This window comes from Mobula birostris, chromosome 17 (assembly GCF_030028105.1).
Source record: "Mobula birostris isolate sMobBir1 chromosome 17, sMobBir1.hap1, whole genome shotgun sequence".
Taxonomy (NCBI): domain Eukaryota; kingdom Metazoa; phylum Chordata; class Chondrichthyes; order Myliobatiformes; family Myliobatidae; genus Mobula; species Mobula birostris.
In genome coordinates, this window is record NC_092386.1 from 63,445,804 (window position 1) to 63,467,927 (window position 22,124).

The 22,124-nt window shown below is 42.4% G+C and overlaps 1 protein-coding gene across 1 annotated transcript in view; it reads left to right on the top strand.

The window, feature by feature from the left end:
- The window catches only part of slc24a2 (solute carrier family 24 member 2), a 250,813-nt gene that overhangs the window by 220,630 nt on the left and 8,059 nt on the right, over positions 1-22,124 (top strand). Inside the window, exons 8-9 of the mRNA XM_072281116.1 lie at positions 16,432-16,575; positions 18,388-18,477. Of these exons, the coding sequence (XP_072137217.1) occupies positions 16,432-16,575; positions 18,388-18,477 (234 nt within the window). The remainder of the gene's footprint in view (positions 1-16,431; positions 16,576-18,387; positions 18,478-22,124) is intronic.

The window sequence follows — 22,124 nt, forward strand, 5'->3', positions numbered from 1 at the left end:
CCTCCCCTGCATCCTTCCCGCGGGGCATGAGGAAGACCATGGGGGAAGAGAAGGTGTGTGGAGTTTTGGTGTATGTGGATGACCGCCTAGAGCTTGGATTCGCCTGGGTGGACTATGAAGTGAGGCGAGTGGCTGAGCTCGGGCGACAGAAGCGAAGTGTCAAATGTGGAGGAGTTTTTGGCCGGAGGAGTTTGGTGCAATGTGAGAAAAATGACCCGACATACCAGTTGAACTTCCTGGTGTTGGAACAGCTGGTGGTGGACCTGGGAATGGAAACCCAGTTCGTCAATCTGAATGAGACACAGGGGAGAGAGGGGATTTGCACCGCTGAACTGAGCGCTCAGAAATGCCGGTCGGAGACTGAGTGCCGCACTTGTGGGACGACCATTGCAGACTTGGAATTCACGCTCGCCAACATGGAGAAGGAGTAACGGAATTCCGAGCCGACACTGCGGTCATGCACTGATGAATTAATCCAGCGAGAAGAAACAATGACCCACCTTCAAAGGGATCAGCAGAAACTCAAGACGTCGATTCAGAAAAGATTAGAAGACTTACAAGTTGGGGAAGATCAAGGAAATGTTCTGACTAAGGCCAACAGAAAGCCCAGGGCCCAGGGATGGGAGTTTGACTACACTCCCAAGGAGGTGAAGGAATGGAGGACAGATCTCGGAAAGACGCTTGAAAGGAACCTGAAGATGATTATCGACAGTTTAAATGAAGTGGACAAACTGAAAGTTGACCTGGAAGGTGTCATCTAGAAGGTGTCATCAGGAAGGAAAAACTGGAGGCTGAACTTCCTTTAACTGCTGCTTTTCAGGACAGGGTGGAAGAAGCTGGTGGGGTAACTGCATCCAAGATTGAGATGGCCAAGAACCCTGAGTCAGAACTGTTGAGGCTGTGGCAAGAGTTGAAGGAGTCCCCGAAGAAACTGATGTCTTGACTGCAGGAGGCGGAAGGGGTAGCCCCGACTAAATGTTTCAGTGTGGAGAAACTCAAACAGCAGCTACCGATCGAGGGAATGAGGAAGAATAGGGATTCGAAGGATGATGTGCTGCACATGTGGTACCTGCTGCTTTTCGCTAACTTCCCCGTGATTGAGGAAGAGACCTTTGGCCCTTCTCTCACTGAGTCAGGTGTAGTGGGGAGAGCTAGCTGTGGGCAGTCTGAGTTACGGCAGGATCAGGAAGGAAAAGAAGCGGGGTCTTGGACATGGGAGAGGGAGCTCCGAGCTGTAATGGTGGCCTGAGTGAGAGAGGAATTGGCAGGCAGCCCCGAGGTATCCCTATTAGTGTCTGAGACTTTTGGGTTTAGGTGAGGGGGTACGGAGGTCTCGGAGGGTTAAGAAGCTCCCGGATAGGTTGGCCTATGTAGCGCCCATAGGACGGGTGTAAGGTCCACAGTTTGGGGAGCACTGTCACTGTGTGTATCTGTGTATGTGTGTGTTGTGTGTCTGCAGGACTGGTTGGCGAGTTATTTAGAAGTCATGAGGACATGACTTTATTTGGTGGGGGGAGAGTGTAAGGGGGTTTCATCTCTTATGTTACTGCATAGGCTCATTAAAATGGCTTCTTTGTTATGTTATACTTGGGAATGCTTCTTTGTTATGTTAAACACTGAGAAAGTTTTTGCGCTAACAGCTTGTTTTGGTTTAGAGTGTGATAAGAATATGTTACGAACCAATTGGGATAGTTGTTATGATTTTGGTGTATTTGAAGATACTGTATGCGCGGGGTCTTGGGGCAGAAGGCAGGAGAGAGGGACAGAGGGTGGGCCAGGTGCTGTGAGTCCGCTAACGGTGTCGGACCCCGAGGAGGACGTTCGGCGAGGAGAGGAGACGGACTCGTGTGGAGTGTCTGGTTGACCACCATTGTTGGTTCCAGGCAGCTGGTCGAGGTGGTTCAAGGGGTCGCAGGGTGAAGAAGAAGGGTCCTGAGCTCCAACTGTTTGTGCACCAAGATATTGAACTTTGATAAGTGTGGCGCCCTTTATTTTCCTTTTATATTTTATTCTCTATTAATTATATAGTTCCAGTAATATCTATAAACTGTAAATCATTTAATCATATCTGGTGTACCGGTGTCCCCTGCTTTTCGAACGTTCACTTTACGAAACCTCACTGTTACAAAAGACCTACATTAGTACCCTGTTTTCGCTTTCAGAAGGTGTTTTCGCTGTTACAAAGAAAGGCAGCGCGTGATAAAAAATCAGTGCGCGCCCCGAGCAGCCTCTCTCCCCCGGATTCAGAACGGCATTGCTTAAACACGTTGCAATGAGCAGCCATTAGCAAGTTGAGTTCTAAGGTGTCAGAAGAGCCTGAAAGAGCTCGTAAGGGTGTTACACTTAGCGTAAAACTAGACATAATTAAGCGTTTCGATCGTGGTGAATGAAACAAGGACAAAGTGAGTTTGGCTTGTGGAAGTTGATGAAGCTGACGTTGAAGAGGTTATGGCATCCCATGACCAAGAACTGATAGATGAAGAGCTGATGCAATTGGAAGAGGAAAGGATAACAATCGAAACCGAATGCAGTAGCGAAAGTGGAGCAACTGCGTGAAATTTTCGCTGCAATGATAAAGTACGACTTTAGTTTTGAAAGGGTACGTAGGTTTAGGGGATATTTGTAGGATGGTTTGATTGCTTACAAAGAACTGTGTGATAGAAAAATGCGTGAGGCTCAGCAGTCAAGCAAGCCTTCCACATCAGCCACAGCAGACAACAAACCTCGACTTTCGACATTGAGGCAGGCAGTCATAGGAGAAGATGAGCTGCTTGCCCTGATTGATGATAAGATGACACCCCCGTGTCCCACCACCCCAACCCCCAGGCCCCAGACAGATACTGTACCGATTCGCGGAGAATGCAGCAGTAGCCAGGAGGCACACAGCACATCTTTAAGAAAAAGGCCAAAATAAACATGCTAATTAATTAGGTGCCGCCTAGCACATAATTGTTGGCCCAGATCAGAGGCGATGCAATCACCTCTGATCTGCACTGAAATTTACGAGCCGGGCAGCACCTAATTAATTAGCATGTTTATTTCGGCTTTTTTCTTAAAGATGTGCTGTGTGCCTCCCGGCTACCGCTGCATTCTTTGCGGCAATGTATTGGGTCAGCGGCCCGGAGGGTGGGGGCCACTGCACCACCCCAACCTGCGACGACTCAGTCTAACACACCATCATCAGTGTGCTCGGCGCTGTCTTCCCAATTCCAGTAAGTGATACTACACTGTACATATATTATTTCTACTTTAAATAGGCTATGTATTTTTACGTGTTATTTGGTAAACTTGCAGCTTCATAGTTTAAAGGTTATTGGAGAGAGTGTTTTTGCCGAGAGCGCTTGCGTGAGATTTTCTGCCAAGTGCGTTTGCGTGAGATTTTCGCTATGGAGATCAGTGCAGGCAATCATTGTAGAGAAGTATTTCTACTTTATATAGGCTGTGTATTTATCATATCATTCCTGCTTTTACTATATGTTACTGTTATTTTAGGTGTTATTTTGGCATGATTTGGTAGGTTATTTTTGGGTTTGCGAACGCTCACAAAATTTTCCCATATAAATAAATGGTAATTGCCTCTTCGCTTTACGACATTTCGGCTTACAAACCGTTTCATAGGAACGCTCTACCTTCGGATGGCGGGGGAAACCTGTATTGTCTGTTATTTGGGCGGGGTGGGGTGCATCACACAACATCCACACAAACTAATTTCCCAGTTTGGCGGGGCCGAGGGCTGTTTCCCTAGACGACAGTGAGCCAAGCAACCCTGAGGGTGGCCAGGGGACTACATTAGTGTTACATCTTAAATCAGAGTGTCAATCCATTGTGCAGAGGAGTTTGAAAAACTCTTGTTAACACTTCAATCTGCCTCGTTTTATTGCTTCAGCTGACAATTTATCCTGTGTGTGCTGCTTGTCTGAAGACTTATTTTGATGTCACAACCAGAAACTGCTATTTGCAACCTCAAGTAGTTGAATGGCTCCTCTTATTTCTCTCTCTGCTGGTTGTCTGTTGTGTCAATAGTCCTTATATAGTACAGCACGCATGATGCTGCAGGAACTACATTCCATTCTATATGCGTCTGTTTTAACCCAAATTCTCCCACTGGTCTGGAATGAGGTGGACCAGCCTCATGAGTGCTAATTAGTCTTGAGGGTGTGAGACACCATATTTCATTATATTGACTACAAGCAACAAAGGACTTAATAGTCATTTGCTGCTTTGTAGTCAATGTAATTAAATGTTAGCCAAGGCCAAGTGTGATTGGTGTTTCTTTTTATAGCCACTTCACATCAGTGAAGTGTTCAATCTGGTGTTTACAGTCAGCTATCACACACACAGCATGCTCCAAGATTTGTATTTTGTCCATCAAGAGATGTGCCAAAACAATGACATAATCGTGAATGTCAGATTAATATGCAATCACAATATTTCTAACTGTATTTGCTTTTTTACTGCTGGATCTCAGCAATAAAACTAATTTGACCATTTTTTGGCAAGCAAATGTGTGATTAATCCTTGCTGAACTAACCAATATCAGTTGAACATAATATACCGTCACCTAAGTGATTCAGTGACCTTAGCACATCATAGAGTGGCTGGTCACACCTGGTAAGCCGACCATCCCACACCAGGCAAAATGCTTATGAAGCAGCTGTAGTTGGAAGTTAGTTCAGTGCTAGGAACTTGCTGAAAGATGTGACCTGACACTGTCAAAACTGACCACCCAGGTTTTCCAGTTTAAGTCTAGAGGCGTTAATGGGAGAAGCAAGAGAAGGGCAGAGTTTCTTGATCCCCAAGAGCTCAACAAGTCTGCCAGACACAAGTAAAGGGACACTAACTTGAAATAAACAAGAGACTTGAAGCTTCTTTGATTTGCATTCAGTGCTGCTAGAAGTTTTGTGACCTCAGAAATATACTCAAGGACAGCATACGTACCTGAAAACACTATCTATTAGCAATAGCACCACCTGTTTTCGCACCAGTTGCCAGAGGTTGTGGTCCATGTTGGTACCAATGACATGGGTAGGAGCAGTAATGAGGTTCTGCAAAGGGAGTTCAGGGAGTTACGTGCTAAGTTAAAGGACAGGACCTCCAGGGTTGAGATCTCAGGATTGCTACCTGTGCCATGTGCTAGTGAGGCCAGAAATCGGTAGGTCATACAGTGTAACACATGGTTGAAGAGGTGGTGCAAGAGGGAGAGCTTCGGATTTTTTGAATCAATGAGCTCTCTTCCAGGGAAGGTGGGACTTGAACTGGAGGCGGAATAATATCCTAGTGGGATGGTTTGCTCGTGCTGCAAGGGAGGTGGGGCATTAAAGGAGGGAACCATAGCGCCAGAACAGTTAGTGGAATGGTTGTGGAGAAAGATGTTGTTAAGGCTACATACAAGTCTGGACTCAAGAGGTTGAGCGGAGGCAAGACTGGCAGCTTAGTGTTCCAGGGTTTCATTAGGCTTTATGGCTAGAACTGAGGAATAAAAAAGGTACGACTACATTAATGGGATTATATTATAGACCACCCAACAGTCCGTGAGATTTAGAGAAGCAAATTTGTAGGGAGATTCCAGACTGCTGCAAGAAACATAAGATTGTGATAGTAAGTGATTTTAACTTTCCACATATTAACTGAGACTCCCATACTATAAAAGGGTTGAATTGGAAAGAGTTTGTCAAATGTGTACGGGAAAGCTTCCTTAATCAATACATAGAGGTCCTAACTAGAGAGAATACAATACTAGATCTCCTATTAGGGAATGAGACAGAGCAGATAACAGAAGTTAGCATAGGGGAACACTTTTCATCTAATGATCAAAATACTGTTTGTTTTTTAAATAATTATGGAAAAGGATAGATCTGATCCTCAGGTTGAGATTCTAAATTGGAGAAAGGCTAATTTTGATGGTGTCAGAAAAGATCTGGCAAGTGTGAATTGGGATAGGTTGTCCTCTGGCAAAGGTGTATTTGGCAAGTGGGAGCCTTCAAACCTGAAATTTTGAGAGTACAGAGTATGTGTGTTCCTGTCAGAGTAAAAGGCAAGGATATTGGGTTTAGGGAACCTTGGTTTTCGAGAGGTATTGAGACTATGAAATATGAAGCTATGAGGAAAAGGAGGTGCATGGTAGGTACAGGTATAGGCAGAGAGGAGTAAGTGAGGTTTTTGAGGAGGATAAGAAATGCAAGAGAACACTTAAGGAAAACAGAAGGACTAAAAGAAGGTATGAGGTTGCTCCAGCAGAAAAGGTGAAGGAGAATCCTAAGGGCTTCTCTGGATATATTAAAAGCGAAGGATAGCAAGGGACAAAATTCTTCCTCTGGAAGATCAGAATGGCAATCTATGCAGGGTGCCGAAAGAGGTGGGGGAGATGTCAAGTGAATCTTTTGCATCTGTATTTACTTGGGAGATGGACACAGAGTCGATAGGTATGAAGCAATGCAGCAATGACGTTCCGGATCCTATACAGATTCCAGAGGAGGAGGTGTTTGCTGTCTTGATGGAAATTAGAGTGCATAAATCCCCAGAGCCTGATGATGTGTTTTCTTGGACCCTGTGGGAAGCTGGTGCAGAAATTGCAGGGGCCCTAGCAGAGATACTTCAAACATCCTTAGCCATGGGTGACGTATCAGAGGATTAGAGTTTAGCTAATCTTGTTCTCTTGTTTACAAGAGGATCTAAGAATCAGCCAGGCAACTATAGTCTGGTGAGCCTGACACATAGTGGGAAAGGTATTGGAACATATCGTAAGGGAATAGATATATAACTATTTGGATAGACAGGGACTGAGTAGGGATAATCAACATGGCTTGGTGTGTGGTACGTCATTTCTAACCAATCTTATAGAGTTTTTTGTGGGTTACCTGGAAAGTTGATGAAAGCAAGGCAGTGGATGTTGTCTACATGGACTTCAGCGAGGCCTTTGACAAGGTCCCACATGGGAGATTGGTCAAGAAAGTTCAGTCACTTTGCATACAAGGTAAGATACTAAATTGGATTAAACATTGGCTTTGCAGGAGATGTGAGAGAATGCTAGTAGATGGTTGCCTCTCTGACTGGATGCCTGTGACTGATGGTGAGCCACATAGAGCGGTGCTGGGCCTGTCATCTATATCAACAATCTGGATGCTAATGTGGTAAATTGGATCAGCAAATTTGTGGATGACACCAAGATTAGGGGTGTTGTGGACAGCAAGGAAAACTATCAAAGCTTGCAACAGGATCTGGACAGGCTAGAAAAATAAGCTGAAAATTGGCACATGGAACCTAATGCAGACAAGCGCAAGGTGTTGCACTTAGGGAGGACCAGTCAGGGTAGGTCACACACACTGAGCTAAAGAGCACTGAGGAGTCCGTAGAACAGAAGGATCTATGAATATAGATCGATAATTCCCTGAAAGTGTCATCACAGATAGATAAGGTCATAAAGAAAGCTTTTAGCACATTAGTCTTCGTAAGTCAGTGTAATACGTACAGCAAACACGAGGAAATCTGCAGATCGTGGAATTTCAAGCAACACACATAAAAATTGCTGGTGAACGCAGCAGGCTAGGCAGCATCTATAGGGAGAGGTACAGTTGACGTTTCGGGCCGAGACCCTTTGTCAGGACTAACTGAAAGAAGAGATAGTAAGAGATTTGAAAGTGGGAGGGGAAGGGCGAGATCCTAAATGATAGGAGAAGGCAGGAGGGGGAGGGATGGAGCCAAGAGCTGGACAGTTGATTGGCAAAAGGGATATGAGAGGATCGTGGGACAGGAGGCCTAGGAACAAAGAAAGGGGGAGGGGGGAAGCCCAGAGGATGGGCAAGGAGTATAGTGAAAGGGACAGAGGGAGAAAAAGGAGAGAGAGGGAAAAAAAGAAAAAAATTAATAATAAATAAATAACAGATAGGATACGAAGGGGAGGTGGGGCATTAACGGAAGTTAAAGAAGTCAATGTTCATGCCATCAGGTTGGAGGCTACCCAGATGAAATATAAGGTGTTGTTCCTCCAACCTGAGTGTGGCTTCATCTTGACAGTAGAGGAGGCCGTGGATAGACATATCAGAATGGGAATGGGACGTGGAGTTAAAATATGTGGCCACTGGGAGATCCTGCTTTCTCTGGCGGACAGAGCATTTTATTAAGTACAGGATGTTATGTTGAAATTGTATAAGCTGTTGTTGAGGCCAGATTTGGAATGCTATGGTCACCTACCTACAGGAAAGATGTAAATAAGATTGAAAGAATGCTGACAAAATTTACAAGGATATTGACAGGACTTGAGGACCTGAGTTATATGAAAGGTTAAATAAGATAGGACTTTATTCCCTAGAACATAGAAGACTGAGGAGATATTTAATAGTTATAAAAAATTTTTGAGGAGTATAGATGGAGTAAACGCAAGCAGGCTGTTTCCACTAAGGTTGGGTGAAACTGCATTTAGAGGTCATGGGTTAAGGGTGAAAGGTGAAATGTTTAAGCAGACATAGGAGGTACTTCTTCACTCAGAGGGTGATAGGAGTGTGGAATGAGCTGCCAGCACAAGTGATTTAAGAGAAATTTGGACAGGTCCCCAGATGGAAGAGTTATGGAGGGTATGGTCCCAGTGCAGATCGATAGAACTAGGCAGATTGATGTTTTAGCAACCACTGTTTCTATTCTGTAGTGTCTATGACATGCTTCATGCACCAGAGCTCCAACTTGCAAAGTACCTGACAAGTCAGAGATAGGACCTAATGTTCAATTCCCTCATCATACCTTCACACATTCAATAATACTCCAACCATTCCAATGATATCATTCATTTGGCACAGCCATGACATTCATGCCATCCAAAAGCTATTGTGCAAAACACACTATTACAGTTACCTCTCTGACAGAGCAAGGTGACAGGTAATCGGCACCAGCAAATTCGAATGAGAAAGGTGATAACACCACATCCCTCCTTCTAGTGTCCCCTAAATAGTGCTGATGTCAACATGAGTGCCATGATCTTTCCTGACGCATAGCTAGCAGATGTTTGGTAACAGTGGTGTATGAAACTCAAAGTCTTCCTTGTATTCTATTCCTCCCTCATCCCACGTGCACTTATGATGTGCAAGTTCCAAGTGCTATTAACGTATACCTTTTAATCTCCCCGATCTCCTTCATGATGTCAGTACTTTATACATTTCTCTCTTAAAATAGCCACCTGGCCAGATAGATGCAGCTGGACAGCAAGAATGCAATGCAAGAAACTTCCAAACATTTTATCTCACTCTTGCAGACACCAGCTCAGATACAGGCTCTTCATAGAACATGGAGGTTAACGTAATGGTGAGATTTGCAAGTACTATCAGGCAAAGCGGGAGAGAGGAAATGCCATCCATAGTACCAGACTCATCCAGGGCAAGTTCTGCTGCAGGGTACTTGGATGTGGGTATTGATGGGGTAGGGGGAAGCTGATGGATACGCACAGTGCTTGGTGCATTGACTGGTGCTTCAAGAAATCTATGTGCTTATTATGGACCAGGAAGCCCCAGTCTTGCTCAGGGCTTTGTGCGAAGCCTTAAAACCAACTGTTTCAGCATGGATTTAGCAGCCGTTTTCACTTCCATACTTGTGAACCCAATAATCATGGAGTGACGTAGCTTATGTCTTAGCTACGGCATCCAAGCTCAGCATCGGAGTGAAAACTAACTGCTGCAATGCAAACCTAGACTGCTGCCATTAAGACTGCAGATATCATTGTCACAGGAGCTTTGTCAAGTACTGTACACCACACATTACAAGATTTGCTGTGGTACCACGACTGAGGTGACAGTTCTGTTGGGTTTTATCGTTCCTGATTTTTCCACTTGCTTTGTACAGTAGAAGATACTGAGATGGAGCTTGCTATGAATTTGTAACATTTAAGATAAGCACCAATATATATTTTATGCTCTATACTGCAGGTTACTTCCATGTAATTTTAATTATTTATGACTAGAGGAGTCTGCTTCTTTGTGATATTTCTGTTTTTTTCCCATATTGCAATGACACTTTTCATCTGAGTAAAAATTGCAGAATAGTCCCCCAATGTGCAAAGATATGATTCGTTGTGCTGTCAAGTAATCAGAGCAACTGCATATACATCTCACAAAGGCAAGTTACTGTATTAATTGTTTATGTTAACCAGAAAGAAATTGTGGTCAGTGCAATTGACACTGAGTTAGTGAAATACCAGTGCTTAAAAAGAACACGGTAACTGCCTCAATGACTATCGTCCAGATGCACTTTACGTCCACTGTGATGGAGTTCTTTGAGAGGTTAGTGGTAAAACATATCAACTCTTGCTTGAGAAGCGACTTCGAGCCATTCCAATTTACCTACCATCACAACAGGTCAACAGCAGATGCTATTTCATTGGCTTTTCATTCAAACCTGGAACATCGAGATGGAATCATCAGAATGCTGTTCATTGATTACATTCAATACTAACATCCCCTCGAAGCTAATCAATATGCTCTAAGACCTAAGCCTCGTTACCTCCTTGTACAACCGGATCCTCAGTTAGCCCACTTGCTTTCCCCAGTCAGTTTGGATTGGCAGCATCTCCTCTACAATCTCCATCAGCACATGTGCACCACAAGGCTGTGTGTTTAGCACCCTGCTCTACTTGCTTTATATTTATGACTGCAAGGCTAAGCACAGCTCCAATGCCATATTTAAGTTTGTTGATGACACCACTGTCATTGGCTGAATCAAAGGTGGTGACAAATCAGCATGTAGGAGAGAGATTGAAAATCTGGCTGAGCGGTGCCAAAACAACAACCTCTTAATGTCAGTAAGACCAAGGAGCTGATAATTGACTTCAGGAGGAGGAAACCATGAGCTAGTCCTCATCAGAAGATCAGAGGTGGAGAGGGTCAGCAATGTGTCCCAGCATGTTAGTGTCATTATGAAAAAAGCACGGCAATGCCTCTATTTTCTTAGAAATTTGTGAAGATTTGGCATATAATATAAAACTTCGATAAACTTTTATTGATGCATATTGGGGAGTATATTGACTGGTTACATCATAGCCTGGCATGGAAACACTAACGCCCTTGTACGGAAAAGCCTACAATATGTAATAGATAACTGCACTCAACTTCAATCGCCCCATCACTAAACTGTTCCCACAACCTATGGACATACCTTCAAGGACACTTCATCTCATGATTTTTGATATTTGTTACTTATTTATTTACTACTTTTATTATTATTTCTTTTTCTCTTTTTGTATTTGCATAGTTTGTTGTTTATTGTACATCGGTTGTTTGTGCTGTTGGCTGTGGTCTTTCATTGATTCTATTGTGCTTCTTGTATTTACTGTGATTGCCCACAAGAAAATGAATGTCGGGGTTTTATGTAGTGGCATATATGTACTTTGGGGGGACGGGTGAGGTCTAGGCCTGACGTCCCACTCACCTGGGGGAAGTGAATGTGCAATACATCGCCTCTCCTTTCCCGATGTAGTGATCGCCATGTGGTCACTGTCTGGCCTGCTAGGCAGGAGGCCACTGCAGATGGCATCTCCTACATTACTGCGTCTGTAGCAACACCTCCCAGAGAGCCAGTGTGGTTTCAGAGCCAGCAGGAGCACCACTGACATGGTATTTGTTCTCAGGCAGCTCCAAGAGAAATGTATGGAACAGAACAAGGGATTGTACGTGACATTTGTTGACCTTACCAAAGCGTTCGACACCGTAAGCAGAGAAGGTCTGTGGCAAATCATGGAATGACTGGGATGCCCCCTAAAGTTCCTCAGCATGGTCATCCAGCTACATGAAGATCAGCATGGCCGAGTCAGACACAGCAATGACCTCTCAGAACCCTTCCCAATTGGTAAAGCGAGGCCATGTCCTCGTGCCGACTCACTTCACCACCTTCTTCAGCATGATGCTCGAAAGGGCCACAGAAGACCTTGATGACGGGGACAGTATCTACTTCCAATACCGCACCGATGGCAGCCTGTTCAACCTGAGGCAACTACAGTTCCACACCAAGACATTGGAGCAACTCATCCGAGAGCTACTCTTCACCGATGTTGCTGCCCTTGTTGCCCACACAGGGACAGCCCTGCAGCGTATAACATCCTGCTTTGCAGCGGCTGCCGAGCTCTTCGGATTGGAAGTCAGCTTGAAGAAGACAGAAGTTCTCCATCAGCCCACACCTCAGGAAGATTACCACCCTCCCCGCATCACCATCGGTGAGGTAGAGCTTTAGACAGTCCACCAGTTCAGCTACCTGGGGTGCACCATCTCGTCAGATGCCAAGATCGACAAAGAGATTGACAACAGACTGGCAAAGGCAAACAACGCATTCAGCAGGCTGTACGAAAGAGTCTGGAACAACAAGCACTTGAAGAAAGGCACAAAGATCAGCATGTACAGAGCTGTTGTACTGACCACCCTCCTGTACGGCTCTGAGTCGAGGGTCACCTACCATCACCACCTACAAGTCCTTGAGCGTCTCCACCAGCGTTGCCTGCGCACCATCCTCAACATCCACTGGAGTGACTTCATCACCAACATCAAAGTCCTCGAACAGGCGGAGGTCACCAGCATCGAGGCCATGCTGTTGAAGACGCAGCTGCGCTGGGCAGGGCACGCCTCCAGGACAGAGGATCATCGCCTGCCCAAGATTGTGCTGTATAGCCAACACTCCAATGGCCACTGTGACAGAGGGGCACCGAAGAAGAGGTACACGGACTCTTTGAAGAAATCCCTTGGAACCTGTCACATTGACCATCACCCGTGGTCTAATCTAGCCTCCGATCGCGAGGCCTTGTGACACACCATTCACCAGTCTGTCTCCTCCCTCGAGAACGCACGCAGGACAAAAGGGGAAGGAGGAAGAATCGTGACACAGCAGCACCAACTCCAGAACAGAATTTCCCTTGCAGCCGCTGTGGCCAGACTTGCCTGTCCCATATTGGCCTCGTCAGCCACCAGCGAGCCTGCAGAAGATGTGGGCAGCCTCCTTCCTAAATCTTTGTTCGCGAAGCCAAGCCATGATATGTACTTTGATAATTTACTTTGAACTTTGAGCTTTGAAATGGAAATACAGAGCACTGTTGTCATATGAAAGCATTCCCTGAGTGGAACAAAAGATTTGGCAAATGTCCTCTGCTCAATCTGCATGTCTATTTGAAGCATTACTGTATTCCTCACTGCATTCCCAGCAGACTTGACACCAAAAAGAGGTTTTGAGCTTGGGTGTATAACGGGCTTGATTTGTGCAGAATGTTGGTAGTTTGAGGCAGAATGGAAACTGGACATCTGCAGATAGGAAGTCTCTACAAAGGGTCATCAAAACTGCCCATTGCGTCACTGGCACCATCAAGGACACGTATACTGAAAGTGCCGTAAAGGGGCCTGGAACATCATGTAAATCCCACCCACCTTGCTCATGGACTGTTTGTCCCAATCCCATCAGGGAGGAAGCTATGTGGCAAGCAATCCAGACTTGTTACTCTCCCCTGGCTGTAAGGCTGCTGAACACCTCCACCCACCAACCCATCCAGCCACACACCCCAACGCCACGACTTTATCATTTCCGTAAGGTCAGAGCCACCATCTGTGCCTTCATGGACATACAATCACTCTATGTGTATAAACTATCTTGTGTATTAATATTTATTGTGTTCTTTATCTCATTGTGTTTATTCATGTCTCAGGCGATCCAGAGTAACAATTATTTTGTTCTCCTTTATACTAGTGTACTGGAAATGACATTAAACAATCTCAAACCGCTTGAAACCCTTGGACTTTTGCTCAAATGACAGTTAGTCAACTTTCAGTTTTGATGCTGATTCTTGTTAAGCGATTAAGGGAAATGTGAAAGAGAAGAGTTTATGCTTTTTGATTTCCAGCAATACTCCTTGTGATCATAAAGTGAAAGCAACCATTTTAATTCAGAAAACATTGTTTTGAGGCCTGCGTTGATTTCCAGCCTACTTTATCACCAATGACCTTCACCACCAATTAGGCTGGGGTGATCTTTGGGGAATTGTTAGTATCCCCAACAAATACTAGGTGAGAACTAGCAGTGTAATTGTGCCAGTAGTTCATTATAGTTATTAAACAGTCCAACCCACGTTAATATATAACTTCATTCTAATGCTACGGGTGCTCGCCAATCAGCTGCAGCTTCCATTCCCTTCTCCAGCCCACCCCTGCGACCAAGAACTCTAAATAAATAAATAAATAAATAAATAAATAAAAATAAACAAACAAACAAATGAATAAATAAATATATATAATTTATTTATTTATATTTAACGGTATCTGATCACTCTTTACCAAATCCTAATCAAAAGAGTACAACCAATGGACCTCAAATATTTTGTCCTATCTAGCTATGTAATTGAACCTCTGTATACATATGTATGTGCACCCCACCCTGTTCATCTTAGCCTCCTGAAACAGGCAGAGATGTTGACTCATTATCATGATTATCCTAAACAAACTGATTACTGGTGATCAGCAAAAAGGCAGTAATTTAGCCTTGACATCACCATCTGAAAACAGAAAATTGGTCTCAGGGTATCTGTTTTATGTCATTGAACAGTATATTTTGGGTCAATTACTGTACCTTGGAAAATCAGGCTCTGCTGTAAATGATGAAGAACAAAAAAGCTGTTATATCAATTCACAAAAGATTTCAGTCGATTATGTATATAAAACCTAGAACATAGACTCTCTCAACAGTGATAAGCTGTGATCCCAGCTCCAAAGATAAACAAATGCAATGAACTATTGTAATAATATAAGAGGAGTTTTAAAACTTTTTATTTATAATTCATGATTATTTATACAGGAGCTTGAAAATAGGGAAAACTGTGATTTCAACTTGTATTTGTAATAAACAAAATTATTGATAGTTAAGTTAGAATTAATTGATCCGATTGTCCTTGTTAATATGATCTGTTGAAGTAGTCATTAATTATCTTAAATAAATTGGACTAATGAAGTAGGTTCGAATTTTTCTTGAAACATCCGGAACTGTGTGAACGTTTTGACTTTAGAGGTGTCTTGATTACTCCATTGAAATCCCAGATTAATCATGAGTGTTTTTCATTTCTCAATCAGTACACAGTTTTGATTTTTAACCTTTGCTTATCAACATGACTGCAGAGCTGTTTTTTTCCTTCTGCCAACCAAACAATTGCTCAGTTTTGATGATCAATGGCAGAAAGTCTGGTAAAGGGAAGGTGGTAGACATTGTCTACATAGACTTCATCAAGGCCTTTGACAAAGTCCCACATGGGTGGCTGCTCTTGAAGGTTAAGTCACTTGACATTCAGGATGAAGTAACCAATTGGATTCAGCATTGGCCTAGCAGGAGAAGCCACAGAGTGGAAATAAATAGTTGCTCTCTGACTGGAGAACTATGACTTGTGGTGTGCCACAGGGATCAGTGTTGGGTCTGTTTCTTTTTATCACCTGTATTAATGATTGGGATGATAATGTGGTAGAACAAAGGGACCTAGGAATAAGAATCCAAAACTCTTTGAAGGTGGCGTCACTGGCGGATAGTCATAAAGAGAGCTTTTGGCACATGGGCCTTGAGTACAGGAGTTGGGATGTTATATTTAAGTTGTACAAGATGTCGGTGAGGCCAAATATGGAGTATAGTGTGCAGTTCTCGTCATCTACCTAGAGGAAAAATATCAGTAAGTTCAACAGACTGAAGAGAAAATGTATAAGGGTGCTGCTGGGACTTGAGGGCCTGAGTTATAGGGAAGGTTGAATAGGTTAGAATTATTCCTGGGAGCGCTGGGAGTTCATGTAGAGGTGTACAAAATTGAGGGGTGTAGATGCGAACAGGCTTTTCCCCTCAGGTTGAATGAGACTAAATTAGAGGTCATAGTTTTAAGGTGAAAGGTGAAATATTTAAGGGGTATCTAAGGAGTAAATTCTTCACTCAGTGGGTAGTGCAAGTGTGGAATGAGCTGCCAGCAGAAGTGGTAGATGTGGATTGACTTTTAACACTTAAGGAAGTTTGGATAGGTATATGGATGAGGGGGATTTGGAAGGAGAGATGCAAGAATTGTGAGGGATATAGTTAAGGTAGATAATCACAGTCTTTTTCCTAGGGTAGGGGGATCTAAAACTAAAGGGCCTAGATTAAAGGAGGAGGGCTGAGATTAAAAAGTGACCTGAGAGTCAACCTGGTTACAAAAAAGTGTGGTAAGTATGTAGAATAAGCAGTCAGAGGAATCGGTACAAAGTTTGAGGCATTTTGACAGGTACATGATTAGGAAAGTTTTAAAGTGATATGGGACTTGCTTAGGTAGACAACTTGGACAAAATGGAATAGTTGGGATGAAGGGCCTGTTTCTACGCGGTATAACTGTGTTAAGAAAAATCCATTTTACCAGAAATCATAATGTTTGTGTCACATACCTGCATTAAATATTAAATCACAGTCCCATCCTTTTTTTGTTAGGCTGAAGTTACCACACAGAGTGAAGATGAAGATAAGCCACTTAGTTTGGCCTGGCCAGATACAACACGTAAACGAATTATCTTTCTAATTATACTGCCTATTGTGTCCCTCTTGTGGTTAACCTTGCCTGACGTTAGAAAGAAGGTAAGCATCAGTACAGATTTTCTTTTCTCAGTGTTTTAATGTATGCACAGTATTGGGAAACTGCATCTGCAGTAATGAAGCGAGTGAAAGTGGAGAGCAAGAATGACGCTGAGGAAAAGGAAGCAAACAGGTCTCTAAAACTTATTAGTAGAGAGGCAGGGTCAGGTTCGTTTGATTGAATAAAAGCTCAGTTCCATTGTCTCTTTAATACATACAATATAAAATTAATTTTATATTTAATTTAATTTCTACACCAAGGAAATCTTTAGAAGTAATTGTTAGAAGTTTTATCATGTGCAAGACTATTAATCTCAAGGGAGAGGGGAAGGGGGAATTATGCTTTTAGGCAGGAACTTGGGAGCCTAAATTGGGAATGGATGTGCTCAGGAAAACACATAACAGGAATGTGGAGGTTGCTTATAGGGAACACTTGGGATTCTGGATAGGTTTGTCCCATTGATGGAGGGAAAGGGAGGTGAAGGAATTATAATTGGCAAAAGATGTGGAATATCTAGTCAAGAGGAAGATAGAAGCTTACTCAAAGTTTAGGAAGCAAGGATCAGACAGAGCTCTGGAGAGTTACAAGATGCCCAGGAAGGAGCTGAAGAATGGATTTAGGAGAGCTAGAAGGAGGCTAAGACGTGGAAGATTAAGGAAAACCCCAAGGCATTCTATGTGCACATGAGGAACAGAAGGATAGCTAGAGTGATGGTAGGACCAATCAGAATAGAGGAGGAAGCTTGCCTGGAGTTGGAGGAGATTGGGAGGCCCTTAATGAATACTTTGCTTCAGTATTTACTAGCAAGAGGGACCTTGACGTTTGTGAGGACAATGTAAAACAGGTTCATATGCTAGAACATGTCAATGTTAAGAAAGCGTATGTGCTGGAATTTTTGAAAAACAATAGGATTGGTAAATCCCTGGAGCTGGTTGGGATATGCCCCAGGTTACTATGGGAAGCATGGGAAGTGATTGCTGCATCTTTGGTGATGATCTTTACATCCTCACTGGCACAGGCGTAGTACCAGGTGATTGGAGGGTGGCAAATGTAATTCCTTTGTCCAAGAAAGGGAGTAAGGATAATCCAGGGGTTGCAGACCAATGAGCCTTACTTCAGTGGTGACAAATTATCAGAGAAGAATCTTAGAGGCAGGATTGACAAGCATTTGGAGAAGCATAGCCAGATTAGAGATAGTCAGCATGGCTTTGTGAGGGGTAGGTCATGCCTCATGAGCCTGAATGAATTCTTTGAGGATGTGACAAAATACATTAATGCAGTAGAGAAACAAATTCCATGTATGTTGGAATAAAAGGAATTATTGCAGATGCCTCAAATATCATTCAGAGAATTTGAGGGAAAATTAGAATTGATGATTGTAGCATTATTCATTTTATGAATTTCTTAATGTATTTAGGACAAATCAAATAGGACTTGTAGTATACCTAATTTGATCCCATCTAAGATTGGAAGATTTATGATCAGTATGTTCAGTGGAAGTATTTTCTTATAACCCAGTTTCTTTTTATACAACCTCTATCATAAAACTGAAATAATGTAGATGCTAAATGAAGCATTGGTGTGATTTGGTGTAAAGGGAAGTGGGAATTACATGGAAAGCTTGTTAATCCATTCCCATCCAGAGATAAAAATAACTCCCTAAAAACAAGCTGTTTTGTTGGTTAACAAAATACCATTACTGGAAAATTGCTTGTACGTTTCAAGTTATATAAGTTGATACCCAAGTTTATTTTGAGTTGTGCTGATTTAGGAGTGTCCACTCAAAAATGACCCATGCTTTTCTCATGTTGCAGAGCGCCAGGAAATTTTTTGTGATTTCCTTCTTTGGATCAATCACCTGGATTGCAGGCTTTTCCTATCTAATGGTCTGGTGGGCTCACCAGGTAAGTACACTCATTTCCAGTAGTTATGAACCATTGTTTTATTCCTTGTCTCATTAAGTAGTTATCGGATAGTGAATCTTAATATCTTTAACCCTTTAACCTAAGTGAAAGTCAGCCCCCACCCCCATTGTAAGTAAACTAGAAGAATGTATGTACAGTACATAGGGCTGATATTCTGAAATCTGGAAACTAATTTTGAAAGTAAATCTTGACACACTTTACTGCATCACATGCTTAGTTACTGCACACAAGGGGATGAATCTTTACAACAGGGCCATCTTCTAAGATGATTGACAAAGTCCATAAAATCTACACCAGGGACTCCCAACCTGGGATGCATGGACCCCTCAGTTGATGGTAGAGGTCCATGGCAAACAAAGGTTGGGAACCCCTGATCTAGACCATTGATGTGTTGGGGGAAATAGATACAACTGTAGAATGGAAACACCAAAATTAAAATCATGTGATTTCTTTATATTTTAAAAGAGTATGTTTGTATTGGTCATTATAAAAGTGATTATTTATCAACCCGAGCAATTAGATACATTATAACTAAAACAAATTCTCTGTGTCTATTTTCCAGCTGAAAAAAATTAAATAATAATTAATTGCATATACATTTGCCACATTAGTAAAGATTAAATTCCAGGTAACATAGGTAGTTATCTTGAACAAATTTTAGCCTCTGAAGATGTGAATTAGATGCCTCGTGTCGATGTAAGAATGTTAGGCTTACTGTACTCCATTTGTTTCTACGTTATGCCCATGGCATGTGCCATGGCAACAACCAGCACTGCAGTTGAATCTGGGAGCTGCTTTCAATTACTCTTTCCTTTTCCTTCCTGGGACTTGCCTGAGAGCCACTGCTCTGCAGAAATTAACCAACACTTTTCCCTTGCATTTGCTGAGCATGACCCCATTCTCCCACTGAGTTGAGTGGTGAGGCTTGAAATTTAGACCCAGTCTGAGGGGAAAAAAAAGAGTAAGGAAACAATAGTCCACAATGTTCAAAAATAATAAGATAATGTTACTTGTTAGTCACAAAGTGACCAAGGATTTGACTTTTCTTTGATGCAGTGTTATTTTCAAAATTTTCTTTATGAAGGATTAGTACCTTTTCCAATGTTTCCTGATGTTTGCTCAAAGTTCAATTTTATTCACAATTCCTCAGCAAATGAAGCAGTCCTTGCCTGCATGCAGCAAAACCTGAACAATACGCTGATCACTGGGAAGTAATATTCATCCTGAGCAATGACCGTTTCAAGGAAGATTGCACCTAAACACCTAACCTTGACAATCAGTGGCATTTCCCACAATTAATATCCGGGAGTCATCGTTGATCAGAAACTCAACTAGACCCAGCCATGTGAGGCTAGAAATCCCGCACTGAGTGACTCACGCCCTGCCATCCCATTGTCTTCCCACAACCTGCAAGGCACAAGTCAGGAGCATGACAGAATAATCTCCACTCGCCTGACTTAGTGCAGTGCAAAGAACTCTCAAGAATTCCAACACAATCCAGAACAAAGCAGCCTGCTTGATTGCCTGATCGGCACCCTATCAACCAGTCTGTAATTCATACACCACCAACACGCACGGCAGCAGTGTGTCCCTCCTTGCGGCACGGTAGCTTAGCAGTTAGCACAACACTTTACAGTCCAGACGTCCTGGGTTCAATTCCCACCACAGTCTGTCAGGATTTTGTACATTCTCCCGATGACCGTTTCCTCCAGGTGCTCCGGTTTCCTCCCACAGTCCAAAGTTGTACCGGTTGGCAGGTTAATTGGTCATTGTAAATTATCCTGCGATTAGACTCAGGTTAAATAAGGGGGTTGCTGGCCATTGTGGCTCAAAGGGCCGGAAGGGCCTGTTCTGTGTTGTATCTCAATAAATAAATAATTGGCATCCAGTAACTATGGTATCAACTTAGCTTATTATGTAATTCTCAGAGCCAGAAAACTAGAAAAATAAATAACATAACATAAATAACATTAACATTAGACATTAAATACTTGCTTGGATATGTGCAGGCACAAACTTGACACCATTCAGTTCAAAATCATCCACTGATTGCTGTCGCATCCACTACCCTAATTCGTTCCTTCCATCACCAGCATGCAGAGGACTGCAGGGTATCTCTTCTACAAATTTCATTGCATTTACTCCCCCAGATGACTCCAAAAACACCTCCCAAACCTGTATTTGCTATCATCAATAAGGAAAAGGGTTTTAGATGCATGGCACACCACTACCTATATCTCCCCTCTATGCTGCACACCATCTTGAATTAGAAATATATCACCATTTTTTCACTATTGCTTGGTCAAAATCATGTAATGTCAACCCAAGAATACCTTCACTAGGAAGAATGTTTTTAAATCTATAAAAAACTGGTATTGCGATTGGTAAAACTGGGAAAAACCAAAGTTAGATCGCATTCAAGGCTCCATTTTTTTCTTGCAAATAGATTTAAATTTTAGCTACTAAACATAACAGTGGCAATGAGGTGTTTTTTAAATCAAACCGAAGATGGCTGCCTTCCCATTAAAGCATGACGAGATACTTGTGTTTTAAAAAGAAAGTGCAACTAGAAACAATCAAGTTTTTTAAAAAGTGCAGCATTTTTTCCCTTTCGAGCAGTGTGTTTCCTTTGCAAGAGGAAAGATGATTGTTTTTTTCTAAAAAAAAATAGGCAGAAAATGGAAGAATTCTTGGGTTCATAAGCAATGAGTACTGAGTGATAATAATCATATAAAAAAGAGCCAAAATGTCTGGCTATATTGAAAAGATTGGCATGTTTGGTTACACAAGAGATAACTGGATATTGTATACTGAGTGGATTGAGCAGTATTTTATAGCAAATGGAATAACTGATGAGAAGTGAATGCAAATTTTGCTGAGTACATTGGATTTAAAGGCATACAGTTTGCTTTGAAGTTTAACTGCTCTATCTAAACCAGCCAAAAAGAGCTTTGCTGATATCATGAAAGTAATGCAGAAACTATTAGAACCAAAGCCTTTGTTGGCTGCAGAAAGTTTCAGGTTCCATAAGAGGAATCAAAAGGAAGGGGAGTCCCTTTTAGGCTACATGGCTGATTTGAAAAGATTGAGTATTGTCAATTCTATAATGGGCTTAATGATGTACTGAGAGGTTGTTTAATTTGTGGAATCTAAAAGAAAGTATTCAAAAATGGTTCCTAACTGAAAGCACAACTTACATTTAAAAGAACAGTTAAAATAGCTGTATCAATGGATGCATCAACAGAGATGCAATTGGGTTGCAGTCAGTAATGAAAGTGAGGTAAGCAAAATTGCAATGTCTAAATAGCTTGCCTGAACAAATAGTGTTACCATTGTGCCTGTGGCTCACCTACACCGGACCAATGCAGGTTTAAAGGTAAAATGTGCAGAAAATGCAACAAAGTAGGACACATACAAAGAGCAGACAAAAGTAAATGGACTGCACAGGGGAAAGAAAAAGCTAAAAAAATAAAGTTGCAGTTTCAAGAGCATTAATCTATGTGCTGTTGATGGAAAATCTGATAATGATGAAAGTGACACAAGACTGAGTAGCCTTGTCATTTACATTGTGAAAACTGACCACAGCTTACACCAGAAGTGAATGGAAAATTAATTAAAATGGAATT